At 39.2% G+C, this 22,398-nt stretch overlaps 1 protein-coding gene across 1 annotated transcript; it reads right to left on the bottom strand.

Annotated features, from left to right (window-relative positions):
* Window positions 1-378: 378 nt before the first annotated feature.
* On the bottom strand, window positions 379-21,393 carry LOC118094742 (vomeronasal type-2 receptor 26-like). Its single transcript, XM_035135366.3, has 11 exons — window positions 21,311-21,393; window positions 19,188-19,479; window positions 17,710-18,453; window positions 17,362-17,372; window positions 16,934-17,225; window positions 10,433-10,617; window positions 8,021-8,312; window positions 5,499-6,365; window positions 4,276-4,503; window positions 2,263-2,389; window positions 379-1,280 (listed from the first exon to the last, which is right to left on the bottom strand). Exons 1-11 carry the CDS (start codon window positions 21,391-21,393, stop codon window positions 379-381), a joined length of 4,023 nt encoding a protein of 1,340 aa, XP_034991257.3.
* Window positions 21,394-22,398: the final 1,005 nt, after the last annotated feature.

The following is a 22,398-nucleotide window of genomic DNA, read 5'->3' as shown; positions in this document are numbered from 1 at the left end:
CCAAAAATTTGCATTTGAATATGCTTGAATTTGCTTCCTGTATTAAAATACAAAACGTAAATTTCTCAGCTATTCTTATTTGTCCTATGATTTAGGAAGTTTAAAATAATTTATCCAAGAATATCCCTAGCATGTGCATCACAATCCCCCCAGTACTGCTTCTTACATAACTTTTTTCCTACTTCCAGTTTTAAGAACAATACTCCATGATAGATAGTATTTCAACAAACTCAAATGTACAGTAGAATGTGGGACACATTTATTGTGAGAAAAAGAATACCAGGGAAATATAAATGGGCATTTCTATATGTTTTGCTTTCTTCTCTAATAAACTTCATTATTTAAAATTACACAAGCATTCAATAAATCAGTAGATGCTTAGTATTTTCTCCTAATAAGCTGATCTTTGCTGTTTAATTCAGGTTTCAGGATAATTATGTAGCATTTGGGGAAGAAGATACATGCCAGTATCCCAGCACTAGAGGCCAAGATGGAGAAGACCTCCACGGCCACCATGTATTTCCCCTTTGTGCTCAAGTAGGAGGGCACAAAGGATAACCAAACACTGCAAAACACCAACATGCTGAAAGTGATGAATTTCGCTTCATTGAAACTGTCTGGCAGCTTTCTGGCCTGGAAAGCCACACTGAAGCTGACAATGGCCAAGACTCCCAGGTAACCCAGGACACAATAAAACATACTAACAGAGCCTTCATTGCATTCCATTACAATTTCTTCAGTCAAAGAATATATGTCAAAATCTGGGAATGGAGGAGCAGTACATAGCCACGTGGCACAAATACTCGCTTGGGTAAAGGAACAACCAAGAAGAATAGAATTGGACAATCTTTTCCCCACCCATTTCCTCAGCTTGGATCCTGGCTTGGTGGCCTTGAAAGCCAGGACCACAGTGATGGTTTTGGCCAATATGCATGAAACAGCCACAGAAAAGATGATACCAAAAGCAGTTTGTCGTAAATAGCAGGTCACTGTGTGAGGCAGGCCAATGAACAGCAAGGAGCAGAGGAAGCAGAGGAATAGGGAGATGATCAGAGAGAAGGTGACGTCCCGATTGTTGGCTTTGACAATCGGTGTGTTCCAATGCTTAGTGAATATTGCAAACACCAAAGCTGTGATCAGAGAATAAAACAGAGACAAGAAAGCTAAAGTGAACCCCAACGGTCCTGAGAAAGAGAGGAAATTCAGGGACTTGGGAATGCATTGATCTCTGTCCTTACTTGGATATTGGTTTTCTGGGCATTTGAAGCACTTGTCCATGTCTGGAATATTAAATACATATAATATAAATTCATGGAGTCCAGAGAAATATCCTGTAGAAAATGAAGTGACCATTTTTCTCTAATTGCTGGTGTTCTGTCGGCATTACATTGGAAACAGTGATAGCTGGTGAAATTTTGCTAAAAGTGGAATCAACTATACAGCATTTCGGGGTTATGGCTCCCCCGGAAAAAAAAATAGAAAATGCCATAACCTTCCAATGATCTTATTCAAGCAAAATACACTTATGTGTTGCAGCCCATGACTTCTCCTCTCTCAGATAATTTTGGCACCCATATAAATATACAGTGGGACCTCAACTTACAAATTTAATCCATTCCAAATGCACATTCGTAGGTCGAAAACTTCGTAAGTCAAGTTTCCAATAGGAAAAGTGGTTTCCCATAGGAATGCATTGGAAACGAAAAAATCGTAAGTCGAGGAAACCACATCTAGCCACAAATGGGTTTTCCATTCAAATATATATAAAAAAAACGTAAGCGTGCGGCCACTTTTTCCGCTCATAACTTGAAAACGTTGGATGTTGAATAGCTTGTAAGTCGAGGTCCCACTGTATACTAAATGTTTTAGATCTAGGGAACTGTTTATAATGCTGCCATACTTAAAACTGGCAATCAGTTACAGTACTGATATACTATTTTTCTTTTACACAGAAGGTATGGTAATAATGATAAAAACCTGGGTTGTGTATTGAATATATTCAATTTGTGAATTATTACGATCAATTGCATCAGTTAAACTGATCTCACCATTCTCTCTAATGGGTTGAATAGATAACTGATATTTTTTTTTGGGGGGGGGTGTTATGGATTGGGTTGTTGCTTTATTGATTAAGCTATGCTCTTAAATGCTGCAATTTGCCATGATGAGATGCTGATGATAGTGATAATTATTTACCAGTTTTAGAGAAATAAACTGCTGCTAAGGCGAGTATGGGGAGCTGTACTAAATTATGTGGTATACCTATTTTGCTTGAAGCCATCCCATCAGGACATGGAACACAATCATAGCAACAAAATGGCTCCCCCTCCTTCTTTTTTCTGCTGTAGCCTGGATGGCAGTGGTCGTTACACCTGGCAAGGGGCAGCGCCTGTACATATAAGAAGAAGGAAACATAGCTTTCTTTTGCCATGCAATTAATTGAGGGAATGTGATTAGAAATTCTAGGTGGGGCAAATTAAGAGCTTTTCTGAAAATCTTTATTATGTATAAGTTGCATTAAAATTGTGTGGGTGGGTGGGTGTAGTAAAGGAGGCAAAATGTGAGGCTGTAGTACAGTATATATAAGAATGCATAGCAAAACTCAAAATGTTACTGTTAGCCTTTGTACCTCTTTATTTTGTTTTTTTTCCTTTGGTTGGGCAATTAAAATAAAAATGGCCTAACAAAAGAAGAATCTGACACAGATACCTAGCCAACCAAGGAAAGGCTGTCTCCAAGAGGGAGAACAAAAAATTGGCCTTTTATAGATAATGACGGAAATGCGGAAAGATCTTCAAAGCCACACCAAAGTGCTAAGTGAATTATCAACAGACATAAAAGCCCTTGCAAGCAAAACATGCAGTTTGGAGAAACCTGTGCAAACGATGACAATTGAAGTGAGTCTAGATTGGGAACCAATTTCTGTATTAGGAATCTATGCCCCAAATGAACAGAAACCTGATTCTTTTTAAAAAATATATAGAGAGAGACATTGTTTGATTTGTGTTAAATTAATGTAATAATGATGGGAGACTTCAATGGTGTTGTTTCCCTCAATGTTGATAGAAGAATAAGAAAAAAGACTCAAAAGAAGAGAAATTACCAATTGCATTTTTCGATATGGTGTCCAATCTTGACCTAATTGACTTATGGCAACTTAACATTCTGTAGAACTTAAATTTACTTTTTTTTCAAATGCAAGCAATTCCTCAAGCTGAGCAGACTATTTATGGGCTTCAAAAGATTTAATAACTAGGGTAAAAAGGGTGGAAATTCACCCTAAAACATTATCTGACCGTAATGCCATCTTGATGAAAATAACAGGTGAAAAATGTTCTGTATTTAGGTGTCGATTAAATGATGCTGTACCGCAAAGTGAACAAACTGTGAATAAGGGGCAACGCTCCCTTCAAGAATTTTTTTGACCTCAACCTAAATAAATAAAGAAACAGATTTAAGTGTAGTGTGGGATGCCAGCAAGGCAGTAATGAGAGGATTTTAATTCAGCAAAGTGCCTTTCAAAAAAGGGAAAGGGGGGAAGAAAAACAGGAGATATTAGATGTTTTATTGGAAAAGGAGGAATTAATTGTAAAACCAGAGGACACAGATATTTCTCAAGCGATTAAACTCCTGCAAGCACAATTTTCGATGTTAATCAAGAGATCAATCAGAAAATTAAATTAATGAAACAGAACGTTTTTGAATTTGCTAATAAACCTACTGAAGAGGCTCCTCATGAGGTCAGAGGAACATTGCCCGGCGATTGTTTTATTGTTTTATTCATTTAATATGCTGTAAACCACTTTGAGATTTTTATTAAAAAAAATAAAGCGGTATGAAAATTAAATAAATAAATAAATATAAATAACTTGGTGAACTGCTAGCTTAGCAACTTAAAAAAGAAAGAAAGAATAAGATGATAAATAATATTGTAGACAAAGATAAGCATTTGACTAGCCCAAAAGAAATAAGGAAAGCATTTGAATTTTTTAATACTTTGCTATACGACTGTGAAAAAGAGGACTTTGAGAAAATGGAATCTTATTTGACCGACTGTAATATACCTTGATAATCTAAGGAAAATCGGCTGGCAAATGCACATTTGGATGATCATTACTTGCAAAGCCTCATACTCAGTGCTTCCCTAGCACTGGTGATTGAAAATGTCAGCAAATCCCTCTTTCCCCCATCTGCTGCTTTGCATGTCCCACACGAGGTAAATGGTTAGGCTTCTCATAGGTAATCATGTCTGCACAGTATATCATCAAATCCCACCTGATTAAACATGCTGTGCCACCTGATGGCCTCCTTGTTAATGGTGATCTCTTCATGTGGCAAAGTCTGTGGATCCATCCTTCCAACTTTCACATTCAAGAACGATTGATTTGGAAAACTAATCCAGTTTATAATATCAAATCCGGCTGCTAATTCACCATTCTTGTCAAACGACACTGTGTCACCGGCACTGTTGTTAAATGAGATGCTCCTCAGGAAAGAGTGAAGCTATATTGAAAGAATCAAACACATGTTTTACAAATTGGTGAAAGGCGAAACACATGCTCCTGCTTTTAAGAGAGAAAAGCAATAATTCCACAATGGATATTTAATCTTTGTCTTGTCTGAAATTCCTCTAAGTGTAGTAGTGGAAGGAGGGAGGGAGGAACAAAGGAAGGAAGGCAAGCTTTACATGATTTGATAATTTCATAGAGGATAAGGCTCTCTTTAGCCAATCTGACTATTTGTTGCTTGGTGATAAGTGCAATTTCCCTCATGTCCTGATTGTAGGCATCTCTTTGGACACTGTTTCTACAAAACACAGGACATCATCATCATCATCATCATGTGTTGGGTCTGATTCAGGAGACTTCTTTTTTTGTTCTAAATTCATATCTAGCTACTCCAAGCTTCAAGATGCACAGCCCTAATCCTAGACTCCAATTTCTTCCAATATATCATCTCCATCTTGCAAGAGGTAACTATTTTGTGTCAATGTATTCATTGCTCACTTGCTTTCTCTTTTCCCTGACCTCATTGTCCTGTATAAGCTCACATTGCCCAAACCCATTTCATTTACATCTCGTTTCCTGAATTTGCTTTGGTTTCCTGTGCTACCTTCCAGACACCTTAAGCCCCTCTCCTTTTCTTATATGGTAAGATTATAATTCCTCACCTCCCTATGTAGCTCACTTTATTTTTTGCAGAAAACTGATCAAATTAAGCATTTTATTCAGCAGAGTGGCACCTGTGAAACAGATTTTACAAGGCAGTGTCATAACTCCAATTAGAAGTTTATCAAAATCACATTTCCATTAGTGTGATACTTAGGGTGCACAAGTAATCAAGGATAAGTTAATGAGAGTTAATTATTTAAGGAAAAATCAATAGTGTTTACATATTTTGTTCTGTTGATCTACTTCATGAATTGACTTTTCTCACGTATCAGATTAGTTATGATTTGTTTGTTTGTTTGTTTGTTTATTCAGGATGTGAAATCTTACTTGCCACGGTTGCAGAATTTGAAGAGCCAGTCGATCTCTTTCTGCTTCTCTTCTGCATTTCAGAGTCAATGAGTATATGTTATGTATAGTATGTGCTATTGTCTGAACGGCATTATAGATACTGTAGCTTTGGCCAGTCATGCTCATTTCAAAAATAGTGTGAGGAAGGCTCTGCAGATTCTCCTGGCCAGTACATGAATCAGTCCATTCTCTGTGCTCATTGGGATCAGAAAATATGCAGTTGAATGCATGCTGCCAAAAGATCCTGATAAAACCATCTTCTTTGACAGTGTTCGGATGTCGAATCTTTAGGAATTCTTTAAATCCTACCACTTCATTTGAGTAAATTGCAAAAGACAAGGCACCATCAAAAACTTGGATATCAGAAGCCTTTTGCATTGTATTTAATGAGAAATCCCATTGCGCTGTCATAATCCACACTTTACCCATAGCTATCTCTGTGATACCCTCTACTATAGAAAAGAAATATATCAACCATATCAGTGCTGTCATAGTCTGGGGTTCTGCACATGCAACCAATACTTTGACTTTGGAGATGGTCATTGAAAAGGACTTGGCCCGAAAGAGTCCTAGTGAACCTAAATGCTTTGCCGTTTGAGACATGGAAGGTGTTTTTTCAATGAAGGCTGCACAGATTCCATGCTGAGTGAACAGTGACATCATAGTCTGTATGAACTTTTCTCCATTCTCATGATCTGATGCAAATATCCCCACCCATGTCCACTGGAAATACAGAAGGAGATGGACAATTCCTTTGTATTGATATGCTTCATTCGGTACCATCCGGTAAAAAGATAATATCTCAGGTTCAAGTTTCATCACTGGAGCTAATACACAGTTGGCAATCTGAAAAGGGGAGGGGAAATGTTAGTTTCACCAGTATGCACAAAAGTTATACAAAACAGTAAGGATTCAACCCAGATATCTACTGACTTGGAATCCATGTGGTTTTCCTGGGGTGGGGGGAGAATATTGTGTGTGGAGGTCCCCAAAACCACCCCTCAAATAACTCACACCATAGACAGAATTTTTGTTTAATGGTTTTTGGTATGAATTTGGCCACAACTTTTATTAAAATACAAATATGAAATATGGGAGTGGTAGCGTAGGCATTGGTTCTCCAACTGTCCCCCAAGGACAGAACTAAACTCACCTTGTCAACAAGGGGAAACCCTACAGGGAGAGACAGGGAGCCGGGTGCATTGGCCCTCCCCTCTCCCCTCAGGCTCTCAGGGGCTCCTGCGCGGTCCTGGCCCCCGACCGGGGTTATGGACACTGCATAGAGCCCCTGCATTCCTGACCAGAATTTCCCCAACACGCAGGCATTAACTTAAGGGGCCAACACAGTCAACAAGACCCCATATACAACCAATAACCAATGCCTGACCGCCAACCTTACAAGTTGTGACTGTTTGCTATGCAGTAGGCAAAAACCAGATGACACCAGCCAATTAGCCAAATGGAAAAATTCCTACCAGACCCCTGAATACAGGCGACCCCATGAGAGGCACAGCAATGTCAACAAAGAGGCCTAAAAACAGCGGAGGAAGGGTGGGGATCCGAAAATGCAAACCTTTCTCTTTGGCTTAAATACCCCAGAGGCTGACCCACAACTTGCAACATACAAATTTGCCCAACAACAGCCAGGGACCTATCAGACGGTGACCATTCATGCCCCCACCTTTGTAACTCAGGAGTGGTTTGTTAAGCCCCCACCGCAAATCGTGCTCACCATGATGGTGAACCCGCATTGTTATCAAGGTAATTGCTCTTGGGCCACAAGATCTGAGAGTATGAAATGAACTATTCAATTGTTCATAGATGCCAGCATCTTTATTGTGTTATTGAAAACAATGAGATGCTTAATGAGTTCAACTTCTTTGTGGGATATCTGAAAATTTCAAATTATTCAAATTTCAAGTTATTCAAATTTGTTACCCCAGCCCAGCCTTTCCTTCTGAAAACTTCCAGTGAATGGTTCAGCACAATACTGGTTTGAGGTATCCTCATTAGGAAAACCCAAACTGCATATTAGTCGGTGAAAATAATCTAAGAATCCCTTGTGCATCATATTTGCAAAACATAAAAGCACCTGCTTAGGATGTATGCTGACCTCAAGATGAAATTGTGCATAGGCCCATATCCCCCACCTATATAATGAACAGGCATGTATATTTCTTCCGAAGTTAGATTTTTCCATAAGATAAAAAAATAATAAAGCCAGATACTTTAGTGGCCATTATTATTCATTTTCCACTAATGAAAAAAGACAAGAGACAAAATAATAATAATAATAATAATAATAATAATAATAATAATAATAATAATAATTTATTTATACCCCGCCCATCTGGCTGGGTTTCCCCAGCCACTCTGGGCGGCTTACAACAGAAAAATGAAGTAAAATAATCTATTAAACATTAAAAGCCTCCCTAAACAGGGCTGCCTTCAGATGTCTTCTAAAAATCTTCTTTAAAAAAGTTCCAGAGGATACACTTTACCTGGGGAATTTTGTAGATGCCTAAGACAGTTGCCATGTAAAGGGAAATATCAGAGTAAAGTCCTCCAATAACAGCTATGATATTCCTTTTCTTGTCACATTTGAAGTTGGGAACAATCCTTTCAGAGGTGGACAGAAGTTTCATGGTGTTTTGAGAAGTCATCCTTGCATTTGTGTAGCCATCATAAATGTGGAATCCCAGGCTGACATTTGGTAGGATCTTTTGGTTCTCATTTATCTCTTTCACAGCGAATACCAAAGAGACAATGTGCTGATAATTCTTTGGCCTTGCACTAATAAAAGTGTGATATTATGCATAAGAGAGATATCTATTCCTTCACCAATCATTTTTCTCTGAGAATGCCGTGATATTATTAGGATGGAAGTTTGCATATTTAAAAATTCAGTTATGCCATGCATTGTACTTACTCAGACTGCTGCTAGGAACCCAACAAGAGGAAAACATAAATTTAAAATATACAACTACAGTGACAATTTCTATCCAGCACAAGCTGCCACAAGCTGTGATCATTTATAATATGGTGAAAGGAACAGCCAAGCACTGCACATAATCACAATTACATATACATTACATGTCAATAATTTGTAGGGTTGCCAGACTCAATAGTGGACAGGACTTCTGTGCCTTTAATTGCCCTGCTCTCTTTTGAGTCTGGAAACCTTAAAGAGAAACCAGCAGACCCTTTGTTTAATTTCCAAGCAAAGGGTCTGCTGGTTTCTCTTTAAGGTTTCCAGACTCAAAAGAGAGCAGGGCAATTAAAGGCACAGAAGTCCTGTCCACTATTGAGTCTGACAACCCTAATAATTTGCAGCTAAGAAAGCACACATAACATCACTTGTGCTCACTTAAAGTTCACAAACAGGGACTCATGATGAGAGCTATTGTAAAAATACACGCTACAAAAAATGGAACATATTGCATAGACAACTTGTCTTGATAATATGCTTTGGGAACTTAGGCATAAATTAGTAGTTATTCTTACTATAAAAAGTGGAGATTACTATGACTATGCAGCAGGTGGAATCTATTTATACTGGGTAAATCCTAAAAAAGCTAAGAAATATTGATGAAGATGTAAAAGACTCAACGAACTAGATTTCTGTCAGCTGGGTATCACTGTGATTGTATATCTTTAAGAGTACTGAATGTTACTAAATAGCTCTGATTGATAACCTTTGTGTTCCTGGGCATGCATTTATAGATGCTCTGCATTAGGCAATTAATTATGTTACAAGCTCTTAAGATCTATTTATACTTTGATAATTTATATTAAGAAGTGGAGGCCGCTATGACTATTCACCATATGGAATCTATTGATAATTAACCCGCACTGAATAAGTTGGATAAAATTATGATAATATGTAAATGAAGATGTGGAATACTTAATGTATTAGATTCACATCGGTTGAATATCATTGCGATTATGTCTCTTTAAGAATGTTCAGTTCTAATTGCCTGCAACCACCCCATTGTAGGGGTTGCTTCTATACAAGCATAGTTTCAATGGTTATCGACATTGGTCATCTTTGACTGGCAACTTCTGCATTCCTGAGAACTACTTCTGCATTCCTGAGAACTGAAAAAAGCCAATTCCTGGAAACCTTGTCACTGAAGAAGCCCGATGGGCGAAGCAAGGGTGTATATCCTGAGAACTATTTTACTATTGGCTGCCTTTGCTACTAATCAGTTCCGTTTGTCGCACTTTCAGACCTAGGAAGATGCAGAAGGTAGTTTTGCTTGTTACTTTTAAGATGTAGGACGATGCAGAAGGAAGATATCAGCATGAAATGGCATTGCCAACAGGAACTGTGCATTGTAATCTTTGAGCTTGACAATCCTTGGACTTTACGATACCAATACATATAGAAGACACGATACGTTGCCATCAGGAACTGTGCTTTTTGATATGATGATTAAAATTACAGTTTTATTACATATCATATTATGTTACTTCACAGATAGTTATGTGTGTATTGTGGTGTTCAAAAGAAAGCACACACAGCATCACTTTTGCTCACTTAAAATGAACAAACAGGGACTCATGATGGGAGCTATGGTAAAAATATGCACTACAAAATATGGAACATACCGCATAGACAACTTGTCTTGATAATATGCTTTGGGAATTTAGGCATATTGCTAACACTTTTCTTCATAGTGTGAGGATGGCTCAGCAGCCTAGTTGGGGTGACTGTTTGGGAACTTCAGTTTTTTGTATTTTGCTTTCAAATTCTCTCCTCCCCCTTTAATTCTACCCAAAAAGGGCTTCAACTTTGCTGCACGAGTTGTTTTCTTGTCAGCAGGGACTGGTGCAAAGGGTCACATTTCCTCACTGTGTGTAAAGAAACAAAGCAGACCTATTGCAAGCTATGAAGGGCAAAACACACTTACAGTAGTTCATATATGATGCTGGTTTTAGGGTGTTCATGGAAAGAAAATTCATCAGATACAAAGCCATACTGAGAAGTCATCTGTCCTATGATTAGGTCCCCTTTTTTATCATACTGATATGGGAATCGGAATGGTTCAGTCATAGTGCACGTATCACTGTCTTTCTTTGTCTCTGTTGGAGGAAGCTGAAGCCACAGACAGAGAAATAACCACCACAAACACATCCCTGAAATCTCAGGGCAAAATGTGACCTACACTTCTCTTTTCTATCTATCCACCACCTTCAGCTACTTTCCTCAACCTTTCATTAAAGATTAGATTGGGATAGCTCTTCACCCCCAAAGCCCCTTATACTAGTTCTTAGCGAGCTTAGATATATTTCATATGAACATCTATACTCTGTTGGCTACTGTATTTGTGGTCCTGACAAATCCACATGGAACCTGAGAAATTTGAGGATAAATCATAGGTATCTGATATAATTACAGGGTTCCAAATTATCTAGAATACTCTCCTGTGCAAAATACTACTTTAAACATGTGCAATCTAGTTGGAGAAATGTGACATGTAAAGTAAATAAGGCCTATGGAGACAGGTGATGACAAAGTCCCTAAATCTGAGGTAGAGATGGAGGTGACATACATGGGATAGAAATGCTATTTATACTGCTGTCCTATCCCTCCTCCCTCCTTATGGCAAAAAGCTCAATGCACTCGGTTTACAATGTACCTCGGTTCACAAACACAATTGGTTCCAGAAGTCTGTACTTAACCTGAAGCGAACTTTCCCATTAAAAATAATGGAAAGTGGATTAATCCGTTCCAGAAGGTCCGTGGAGTACTTAACTGAAGCGTACTTAACCTGAAGCGAACTTTCCCATTGAAAGTAATGGAAAGTGGATTAATATGTTCCAGATGGGTCCGCGGAGTACTTAAACTGAAGCGTACTTAACCTGAAATGAACTTTCCCATTGAAAGTAATGGAAAGTGGATTAATCTGTTCCAGATGGGTCCGCAGAATACTCAACCTGAAGCGTGCTTAACCCGAAGTATGAGTGTAATTGGTTCCAGAAGTCTGTTCTTAACCTGAAGCGAACTTAACCTGAAGCGAACTTAACCTGAAGCGAACTTTCCCATTGAAAGTAATGGAAAGTGGATTCATCCGATCCAGACAGGTCTGTGGAGTACTTAAACTGAAAATACTCAAACCGAGGCATACTTAAATCGAGGTATGACTGTACTATGTTTTTCATGAAGCTGGTCTTGATTTCAAACCCAGATACAGTGAAGCCTTGGATGGGGGAGGGGGAATCATGTGATAAATAAGGACAAGGAGTCTAATGTTGGATTAAATTAGTTAACAGCTTCATTGATTGCAGAAAAATAGGCTTGGCATAGGCATTGGACATGTATTCAATGATCAACCAGTCGACTCTCTTTCATTCTTAAGACCTACCCTTTTAGGGACCCAGCATGGATGTTGATAAGTTCCTGCTCTTGTCCCAGCATCCCGTGTGGCGGCAAAGTGCTTCTCCACCATGTGGATGGTGTGGAAAGCTGGCTGCTCACACCACCACTGCTGGGCTGGACTGCAAAGACTGTTCCCCCTTAAATATTTAGACAAACCAACTAATATACGCTCAAATATTAATTCATGTAAGTGTATTATAAATTGCAGCACTATGTGGTATTTAATTGAGGCTGAGAATGGGGCCATAGTTAGTGCTCTTCTTGTCCCCAATGCCATGTCCTTGTCCATGTTCCAAACAGCCTCTCCTGACTCAAACCTTATGTAAAAAGAGAATTGAGAATCATAATCATACTAATGGCACCCTGCCCAAATGCCCCTAATAGCCATTCCCAGCAAATATGTATGGATATTTTACACACCCAAATAAAAGGGAGACACATGGATACAATGAATGTGAAAAGAAAACCTGGGAAGGACAAAGGGTGGTAGTTTTATTTATTTTTTATTTTTTTGTAATAAGCAATAAATATCACATTTTTTGAAAAGAAAAGAAAGACTCAGAAAACCCAAAACGGATAGATTATTATTCATTTCTGCAAATTATCTGGTTTTTGCTGTTCAAGTCAGGCCTCATGATAATTATGTAGCATTTTGGGGGAAAGATGCATCCCAGTAACCCAGCACTGGAGGCCAAGATGGAGAAGATCTCCACAGCCACCATGTATTTCCCCTTTGTGCTCAGGTAAGAAGGCACAAAGGACAACCAAACACTGCAAAACACCAACATGCTGAAAGTGATGAACTTTGCTTCATTGAAACTGTCTGGCAACTTCCTGGCCTGGAAAGCCACGGCAAAGCTAACACTAGCCAGAAATCCCAAGTAACCAAAGACACAATAAAACATTGAGACTGAACCTTCATTGAATTTTACTACAATTTCTTCAGTCATTGAGTACATGTCAAACTCTAGAAATGGTGGAGCAGTACTGAGCCAAATGGAACAAATGCTGGTTTGTATAAAAGAACAGGCAAGCAGAATAGAGTTTGTGAATGTTTTCCCCACCCATTTCCTCATCCTGGATCCTGGTTTCGTGGCCATGAAAGCCAGAATGACTGTGATGGTTTTTGCCAATACACAAGACACAGCAATTGAGAAGAGAATGCCAAAAGTAGTTTGTCGTAAGTAGCAGGTCACAATGTGAGGGTTGGCGGTGAACAGCAAGGAGCAGAGAAAGCAGAGAAAAAGGCAGATGAGCAGATTGTTGGCTTTGACAATGGGAGTGTCCCAATGTTTTTTGAAGACTCCAAGAACCAGAGCTGTGATCAAAGGAAAAGAGAGAGCCAAGACTGTTAAACAGATCCCCAAGGGTTCTGAGAAAGAGAGGAAATGGAGAATCTTGGGAATGCATTGGTCTCTGTTCTTATTTGGGAATTGAGTTTCTTGACATCTGAAGCAATAATTCATGTCTGAAAAATCAAATCAATATTGCTGGACTTGAAGTGGCACTTCTCTACAGCTTTGAAGGTGTCTCCTTTAGGTAACTCTGGAGAAAGACTTAACAGGCCTAGACATAGGGTGAAGGACATAGGCTGTGCCTGTTCCAAATCCAGCTGTTTGTTCAGTCGCATCTGTTCTAATTATGTTTATGATGTAAATACCAAAACTTGTTTATTGCTTTTCAAAAAAATAATAATGTTGCAAATACAATTTAAAAAAGAGACTCCTCCTCCTTACCCCATAATGGAGGAAAATTACCCCACAGTGTGAGCAAAATTACATCACAAGTGAGCATGTGTGTCTGGTAGGAATACCATATGCCTATAAAGTCATCTAAAACACATCATACCTGCTATATATTTGTGTGTGCACATGTGTGTATGCATGTTCTTTCCAGTAAGAGGGGTGGTATGGGATAGGTCTGCATGAGCCCCTAACAGAGGAGATGCCATGACAAGATATGCAGGGATGAGCAATATGCAGAACACCTCTGTCTCAGATAGCTGATTCCCAGTTCAGCTGGGCTCAGCCAGTATGAAGTCCCCAACCCTGATTAAGCTGAAAATACACGTCTTGTTCAATCCAGCTCATGGCTTGTTCACCCCAGCTCAGCCAGCTCAGCCTAAGTCAGTGCAAGTCCCAATAAGGCTGTTCTTGGAACATAGCAGGAGTGGAACAAAAAAGAGGGAATTAGGCCGGATCCTAAGCTCAAGTTAAAGGACTGTGTTCCCTCTATCAGGTTTAAGCAGAGCAGCGGCAGCAACCCAACTGAAGACAGGGGCTTGGATGTGACATATCTTTAAAGGTAAAGGTACCCCTGACCATTAGGTCCAGTCGTGGACGACTCTGGGGTTGCACACTCATCTCACTTTACTGGCTGAGGGAACTGGCATTTGTCCGTAGACAGCTTCCGGGTCATGTGGCAAGCATGACTAAGCCACTTCTGGCGAACCAGAAAAGTGCTCGGAAATGCCATTTACCTTCCTGCCGGAGTGGTACCTATTTATCTACTTGCACTTTGGTGTGCTTTCGAACTCTTTACACCAGGCATCCCCAAACTTCGGCCCTCCAGATGTTTTGGACTACAATCCCCATCATCCCTGACCACTGGTCCTGTTAGCTAGGGATCATGGGAGTTGTAGGCCAAAACCTCTGCAGGCCGCAGTTTGGGGATGCCTGCTTTACACCAGCTTAATTTAAACATGATCTATTGCATCCTTTAAATTTAAACAACAAGAACCATCTCCTTATACAATTTCATCTACAAATTTTGTTGTTGGGTGTTCACTGAAGGTTATTTCCTCAAACATCCGGAAAGGTGCAGCTCCTTGATGGCAGTGGTATTTACATATCAAAAGGAGCTGCATCTTTCCGGATGTTTCCTCAGAAATAAGTTTATGTACGTAATTATTTATATTAGTATTTCTAATCCATCAGCTCATTGAAAAATATGGTGGTGTACAATAAAACTATTAAGCCATCATAAATTAATAAATTACAAAAGAAGATTGATCAAATTAATCACCTAAAATTGCTAGATTAAATAAACATTTTGAGCAGATAGAACAATATCAGATATGTTGTTCCCTGGCTGATTTCAAAGGGGAACAGCGTTCCAAAGTATTGCTGTTATTATCCTGAATGACTTTGTGTAAAGGACTTTTCACTAAACAAATATGAGACATCAAGTACAACCTTGCTAATGTCTCCTAGTTAACTGGTCCTTGCTGTTTAACTCAGGCCTAAGGATAATGATGTAGCATTTTGGAGTAAAGATACAGCCGAGTAACGCAGCACCGGAGGCCAAGATGGAGAAGATCTCCACAGCCACCATGTATTTCCCCTTGGTGCTCAGGTAAGAAGGCACAAAGGACAACCAAATACTGCAAAAGACCAGCATGCTGAATGTGATAAACTTGGCTTCATTGAAACTGTCTGGCAGCTTCCTGGCCTGGAAAGCCACAATGAAGCTAACTATGGCGAGGAGCCACAGGTAACCCAGAACACAATAAAACATTGTGACTGATCCTTCATTGCATTCTACTATGATTTCTTTCACCAGAGAGTTCATGTTGAAATCTGGGAATGGATGAGCAGTACAGAGCCATTCAACACAGATGCCAGTTTGAATAAGGAAGCAACTAAGCAGAATACAGTTGGCCAGTCTTTTCCCCACCCATTTCCTCATCCTGGATCCTGGTTTAGTAGCCATGAAAGCCAGGACCACAGTTATGGTTTTTGATAATATGCATGAAACAGCCACTGAGTAAATTATGCCAAAAGCAGTTTGTCGTAAATAACATGTCACTGCATGAGGTTTCCCAAGGAATAGCAAGGAGCAGAGGAAGCAAAGAAACAGGGAGATGAGCAGAACATAGGTGAGGTCACGATTGTTGGCTTTGACAATGGGAGTGTCCCTGTGCTTGATGAAAATTCCTAGCACCAAAGCCGTGATCAGAGAGAAAGAGAGTGCCAAGAAAACAAAAGTGATCCCCAATGGTTCTGAGAAAGTGAGGAAATTTTGAAACTTTGAAATACATTGATCTTGGTTCTCGTTTGGAAATTGATCTTCTAGGCACCTGAAACATTCATCAGTGTCTGGGAAAAAAAAGATATATGTATTCCTGAATTTTTGCAATCAATTATTGTGACCTTAGTCACTCTTGAAAATGAAGTAGATTCATCTATCTCCATTGTATGGCACTTTAATGTGACTTCAGTCCAATGGGGAGATAGTCATACATATGACAAAGACTACAAAACACTGTAAAGCTCCCACATCCCTGCTGGCTTTCTATTTGCATAATTGTATTTTCTTTGCTTACCTTAGTAGCTTTATTGAGAGTTAGTGATTTCACTGGGCAGAGTGGGGTGGCCTGACCTCTTCGCCCTTCTGCCAAACTAGTGGATCTGCTTAACTCACCTTGACACCTGGCACTGTGGTGCTTCATAAGGATGCTGTACAGGCTAGCTTTAAATTTATATTTTCTTTTAAACCATCCTTCTTTTAAATACTGCCTTTGTGTAAACATAGAGCTACTGAATGGTGTGTAATAAATATGATACAGACAATGACCATTTTGTGTGGGGGTTCCATTCCTGTCACCCGCGTGTCAGTAATCACACATTTGCTGGATGAGCCTAAAATTGCCGCTGCCTGTATAAAAAGTGAAAACCTATGAAATACCATGGGCATAAATGACATAAACAATGTAGTGGGAATTAATCAACCAACCCACCATTGCAATAGGCAAATGGTATGAAAACACTGGGGGCTAATGTGGATTGTCTACATCATCCCTTGGCTACAGGAATAATAATAATAATAATAATAATAATAATAATAATAATAATAATAATAATTTATTTATACCCCGCCCATCTGGCTGGGTTTCCCCAGCCACTCTGGGCGGCTTACAACAGAAAAATGAAGTAAAATAATCTATTAAACATTAAAAGCCTCCCTAAACAGGGCTGCCTTCAGATGTCTTCTAAAAATCTTCTTTAAAAAAGTTCCAGAGGATACACTTTACCTGGGGAATTTTGTAGATGCCTAAGACAGTTGCCATGTAAAGGGAAATATCAGAGTAAAGTCCTCCAATAACAGCTATGATATTCCTTTTCTTGTCACATTTGAAGTTGGGAACAATCCTTTCAGAGGTGGACAGAAGTTTCATGGTGTTTTGAGAAGTCATCCTTGCATTTGTGTAGCCATCATAAATGTGGAATCCCAGGCTGACATTTGGTAGGATCTTTTGGTTCTCATTTATCTCTTTCACAGCGAATACCAAAGAGACAATGTGCTGATAATTCTTTGGCCTTGCACTAATAAAAGTGTGATATTATGCATAAGAGAGATATCTATTCCTTCACCAATCATTTTTCTCTGAGAATGCCGTGATATTATTAGGATGGAAGTTTGCATATTTAAAAATTCAGTTATGCCATGCATTGTACTTACTCAGACTGCTGCTAGGAACCCAACAAGAGGAAAACATAAATTTAAAATATACAACTACAGTGACAATTTCTATCCAGCACAAGCTGCCACAAGCTGTGATCATTTATAATATGGTGAAAGGAACAGCCAAGCACTGCACATAATCACAATTACATATACATTACATGTCAATAATTTGTAGGGTTGCCAGACTCAATAGTGGACAGGACTTCTGTGCCTTTAATTGCCCTGCTCTCTTTTGAGTCTGGAAACCTTAAAGAGCTTATTCTGTTTTACTGATATTCTCCATGAACTGAGCATCATTACACATTACATTAGGCATGACAAGGTTCTGGGTGTGAAATTTACCTGCCAAGGTTCCACATTTGGAAGATCCAAACTACTTCCACCTGCCAACACTCTGTGCTTTAGCCTAGATAAGTAAATGTTATGTAAAGAATGTGCTATGGCATAGACTGCATTATAAAGGCTGTAACTTTGGCCAGTCATGCTCATTTCAAAAAGAGCACCAGGGAGACTGTCCAGCTTCTCTTGACCAGTGCAAGTAGCAATCCTTTGCTTCTGCTCATTGGAATCAGAAAATAGGCAGTTGAATGCCTTTTGCCAGAAGATCCTGAGAAAACCATCTCCTTTGGGATAGCTAGGGTGAAGGACCTGCAAGAACTGTGTAAAGCCTGGCACTTTGTTTGAGTGAATTGCAAAAGATAAGGCGCCATTGAAGGCTTGTATATCAAAATCTCTTTGCATTGCTTCCAATGAGAAATTCCATTGGGCTGTCATGATCCATACTTTATGTATAGAAAACTTTGTAGTACCATCTAAGAATGAATATAAAAATGCCATCCATATCAGTGCTGTCATTGTCTGAGGTTCTGCACATACAACCAACACTTTGACTTTTGAGACGGTCCAGAAAAAGGATTTGGCCTGGATGATTACCAATGAACTAAAATTGTCTATAACTTGAGATATGGCTGGAGTTTTTTCATTGAAGGCAGTACAGATTCCATGCTGGAAAAGCATTGGTGTTAAAGTCAGCATGAACTTTTCACCATTGTCATTATCTGATGCAACAATCCCCACCCACGTCCACTGGAAATGTAGAAGAAGATGGACAATGCCAATGTATTGATGGGCTTCATTGGGGACAATCCGGTAGAAGGAAGGGAGTTGAGATTCATTACTCAAAACAGGACCTAATATACTGTAAGCAACCTAAAAAGGAAGAGGTCAGTTTCACCACAGTAGACAGATTTAATGCTAAATAGTAGACATAATACTAAATAGTAATTAATCAAAATATTTGCTGACTTGCTGGAACACATAAGAATTTCATGAAGGAAAAAGTAGGGTTTTTTTATATAGGAATAATTTGAAACACATCTGGCTAATTAATGTTTATCATCCTAGTTCTGATCATGGAGGTCACCCACCCCCACCCCCACCCCAACATGCTTTTGTTGTCTAATAACAACAGTACTAGCAAAAATATGCAAAGTAGCTACATCACTCTCACGTCAGAAATTGCTTCAAATGTGTCTGCATATTTATCCCCAAAACCTTATTTCTAGAGGGGCTCAAGACTTAGTTAGAAAAGTAGGAAAGGACAAACTCTTGCTCTGGGGGAAGGGGAAGCCCTGGCATAGATCATGCAGCTCATCCACAACATAAAGATTTATGTAATCAATATTTTCCCCATCCTGATACTTTGTTGTCAGTAATATATTTTTCTCTCACCATCACTTTTCTTATCCAGCAAGGTCTCTCTCTCTCTCCCCCCCCCCCCCAATTCTATCAGAGTTAAATAGCCCACATGCTCAGCCTACCTGTGGAATCTTGTAAAGGCCTAAGATACTAGCCATATGAAGGGAGATTTCAGAGTCTAGTCCTGCAACAACAGCTATCATATTCTCATTTTTGTTACATTTGAAGTTTGGGACAATCCTTTCTGCCGTTGTCAGGAGTTTCACGGTGTTCTGATAAGTCATCCTTGCATCTGTGTAGCTTTCATAGGCATGGAATCCCAAACTGACATTTGGTAGGATCTTGGGGTTCTCATTTATCTGCTTCACAGAAAATGCCAAGGAGAGAACATGCTGGTAGTTCTTTGGTATTGCACTAAGGAAGAGGTAAAACGTGAATGATATTAAATCTTTCAAGATGAAAGAGTCAGTTCTTCCTTTCCAGCTTTTGAGCACACAGGTAACTTTGTGTCCTGATTATTTTTCTTCCCACCTTTCTTCCAATGAACCCAACAATATTAAAATAAATAAAGAAATGTGCAAATAAAACATTAACTTCTGCCTCTTGCCTGCTTTTAAATAAAACCCATTACCACAATTTAGCCAAATCTAAGCCCATGTAACTCATTTTGACTGATAGAATAAACAATGGAGGCTGAGAAGGAAACCTTGATGCAACGTGAAAACATATATATAGGATGAAAGGGCACTCATGAGGAAGGCTGAAGATAAAATAGGAAGGAAATTACAAAATACATTGACTATTATGTTTTGGAAACAGAAGAAAGAATTCACAAGAGGAGGAGAAAAGTAACAGAGAGGAAGATATGAAGATCATAAAGTTGAAGGAAGCAAATATATTACTTTGAACATGCTTAAATGCAACATCAAAAATATCATATGCAGACTGCTTCCTGATGTAAATTCTTGCAGTAGAAAAGTATGCCATCGAGGGCAACAGTAATTTTCTTACATAAATTCATCTACAAACTTTGTTTTAGGGTGGTCATAGAAATATATTTCATCATGTACACAACCAAACTGATAAGCAATCACTCCAATGATTAGTTCTCCTCTCTGATAATACTGGTATGGAAAATGGAAAGGATCATTTATGGTGCATACAACAGAATGTTTCTTGCAATAAGCTGGAGAAGGTTGTAGCCACAGGAAGAACAGGATAAGCAGCAAAAATGTATCTGCCATCTAGGGGCCGATTGTGATGCTGAATATCTACTTTCTCTCTTTCATCCAGCATCAGTTGGTTTACAAGACTTTTCCTTCAACAGCTCACTATTATTTTCAGAAGAGGCAAGTGCCAAAAAATTGACTCATGAAAGCCTGCATGTTCAGAGCTCCTCATGAGTGCAGATGGCTTGTATTTATTTTATGTAAGTTTTCAGACTATGTTATTGATTATGCTTTTATTCTGAGATAATCCACATGGGGTTTTACAAGATAGTTGATGAAAGCAATAATTTGAGGTAATCACTACGGTAGGTTCAAAATTATCTTCTCAGAGCACATTGGCTGCCAGACCTACATTGGCTCCCAAACATTTCCAAGCACAATTCAAAGTGTTGGTGTTGACCTTTAAAGCCCTAAACGGCCTCGGCCCAGTATACCTGAAGGAGTGTCTCCACCCCCATCGTTCTGCCCTGACACTGAGGTCCAGCACCGAGGGCCTTCTAGCGGTTCCCTCGTTGCGAGAAGCAAAGCTACAGGGAACCAGGCAAAGGGATAAACAAGTACCTGACATTCAGAAGACATCTGAAGGCAGCCCTGTTCAGGGAAGCTTTTAATGTGTGATATTTTAATGTATTTTTAATTTGTTGGAAGCCGCTCAGGGTGGCTGGGGGAACCCAGCCAGATGGGCGGGGTACAAATAATAAATTATTATATTATTATAATTATTATTGTGTTTTGCAAGACATCACATTTAGTAGAAGTGGGAAAGAATGATACATGGTTTTCTTTCACTGTAACTTGGGTGCCACTGTAGTCCTATATCCAGGAAAAGTTAAAGAAAAGCCTTTCTACCTGCACAGAGAGAAGTCCACTGGTGGGAATGGGGCCTCCAGTACATGCAAAGTGACATAGATATAGCATTGGCATTGTTCCATTGGTGGTGAGGTCCAAAATGGGGAATTCTAGGGGGATCATGGATACCCACTACTATAAGCTCTCCATTTCTCCCAACACATTACCAGCAAGGGCATGAAGCAAGTTTCTCTGCCACAGAATTTCTCTTCTGCCCTGTCATAGCATTGCTTTGTTGTCTGGACACCATTTTTAATTGTGGACTTAATGTGACTTTGTGAGATCTGTGGAACTGTAACATTCTCATCAGCTGGAAAACTCGTGTGTGTGTGTGTGTGTGTGTGTGTGTGTGTGTGTGTGTATGTATTGAGCAGCTAATGTGCATAACAGCAAATGTGCACATTCACCAGGGCTCATGGATATTGTGTGCATAATCCATCCATGAATATAGAACTGTGTATGTTTCCAGATTAATGTATGTATTCCCCTGCAGGCCTTGGGGAATGTGCACATCTTGACTGCATTTTGCACAATTTAAAAGCATAAGCATGATATTCAATAGGAATGTGTATCTCAAATGAATATACACTGAATCCAAGTTATGAGGCTTGCATGCAAGCTTCAGTAAACCCAGTGAAATTTTCTGTGTAAACATGCATAGGATTACCCTGTGATTAAATATGGAGGGTGGGGCTTACCTTGGCCCCCACAATATTCTATTCAAGTTGACACCCTGTTTTAAACTATGTCATGCTATGTATCAATTAGTAGTTTATGAAGGCAAAAAGGGGTAACCATGGTGACAGCACTTCATCTGCTTTCAAATGTTTTACTATGTTGGGAGTCGCCCAGAGTGGCTGGGGAAACCAGATGGGTGGGGTATAAATAAAGTGTTGTTGTTTGAATAATAATAATAATAATAATAATAATAATAATAATAATAATAATAATAATTTTATTTATACCCCGCCCTTCCCTGTCAAGACCGGGCTCAGGGCGGCTAACAACAAAAATATCAAAACCAGCATAAAAGAAACAATTCAATTAAAATACAGATTAAATACAATGTTAAAATTCAAATTTAAAATTAGGAATCTACAAGTGGGACCTCATTTAAATATCTATAGGATAAAACCTTAGGGGAGGGTAATACCGGGGTCAGACTGAGTCAGTCCAAAGGCCAAGCGGAACAGCTCTGTCTTGCAGGCCCACACAAAAAGATGACAACTCCCGCTGGGCCCTAGTCTCCTGAGAG

The sequence above is a fragment of the Zootoca vivipara genome, chromosome 12, assembly GCF_965207765.1.
Source record: "Zootoca vivipara chromosome 12, rZooViv2.hap1.1, whole genome shotgun sequence".
Taxonomy (NCBI): Eukaryota; Metazoa; Chordata; class Lepidosauria; order Squamata; family Lacertidae; genus Zootoca; species Zootoca vivipara.
The sequence above is the reverse complement of the archived record's forward strand: the minus strand, read 5'-3'. Positions and strand labels throughout refer to the sequence as shown.

Bases quoted from the DNA above. Each gene is read 5' to 3' on its own strand.
- LOC118094742 (XM_035135366.3), bottom strand. From the start codon at position 21,393: ATGGTGTCCAGACAACAAAGCAATGCTATGACAGGGCAGAAGAGAAAT. The intron at 6,366-8,020 runs GTAAAGTGTATC...TCCCCTTTTCAG, and splicing joins GCATCTACAAAATTCCCCAG to ATTGCCAACTGTGTATTAGC. The intron at 1,281-2,262 runs GTATACCACATA...TTAATATTCCAG, and splicing joins GATGGCTTCAAGCAAAATAG to ACATGGACAAGTGCTTCAAA.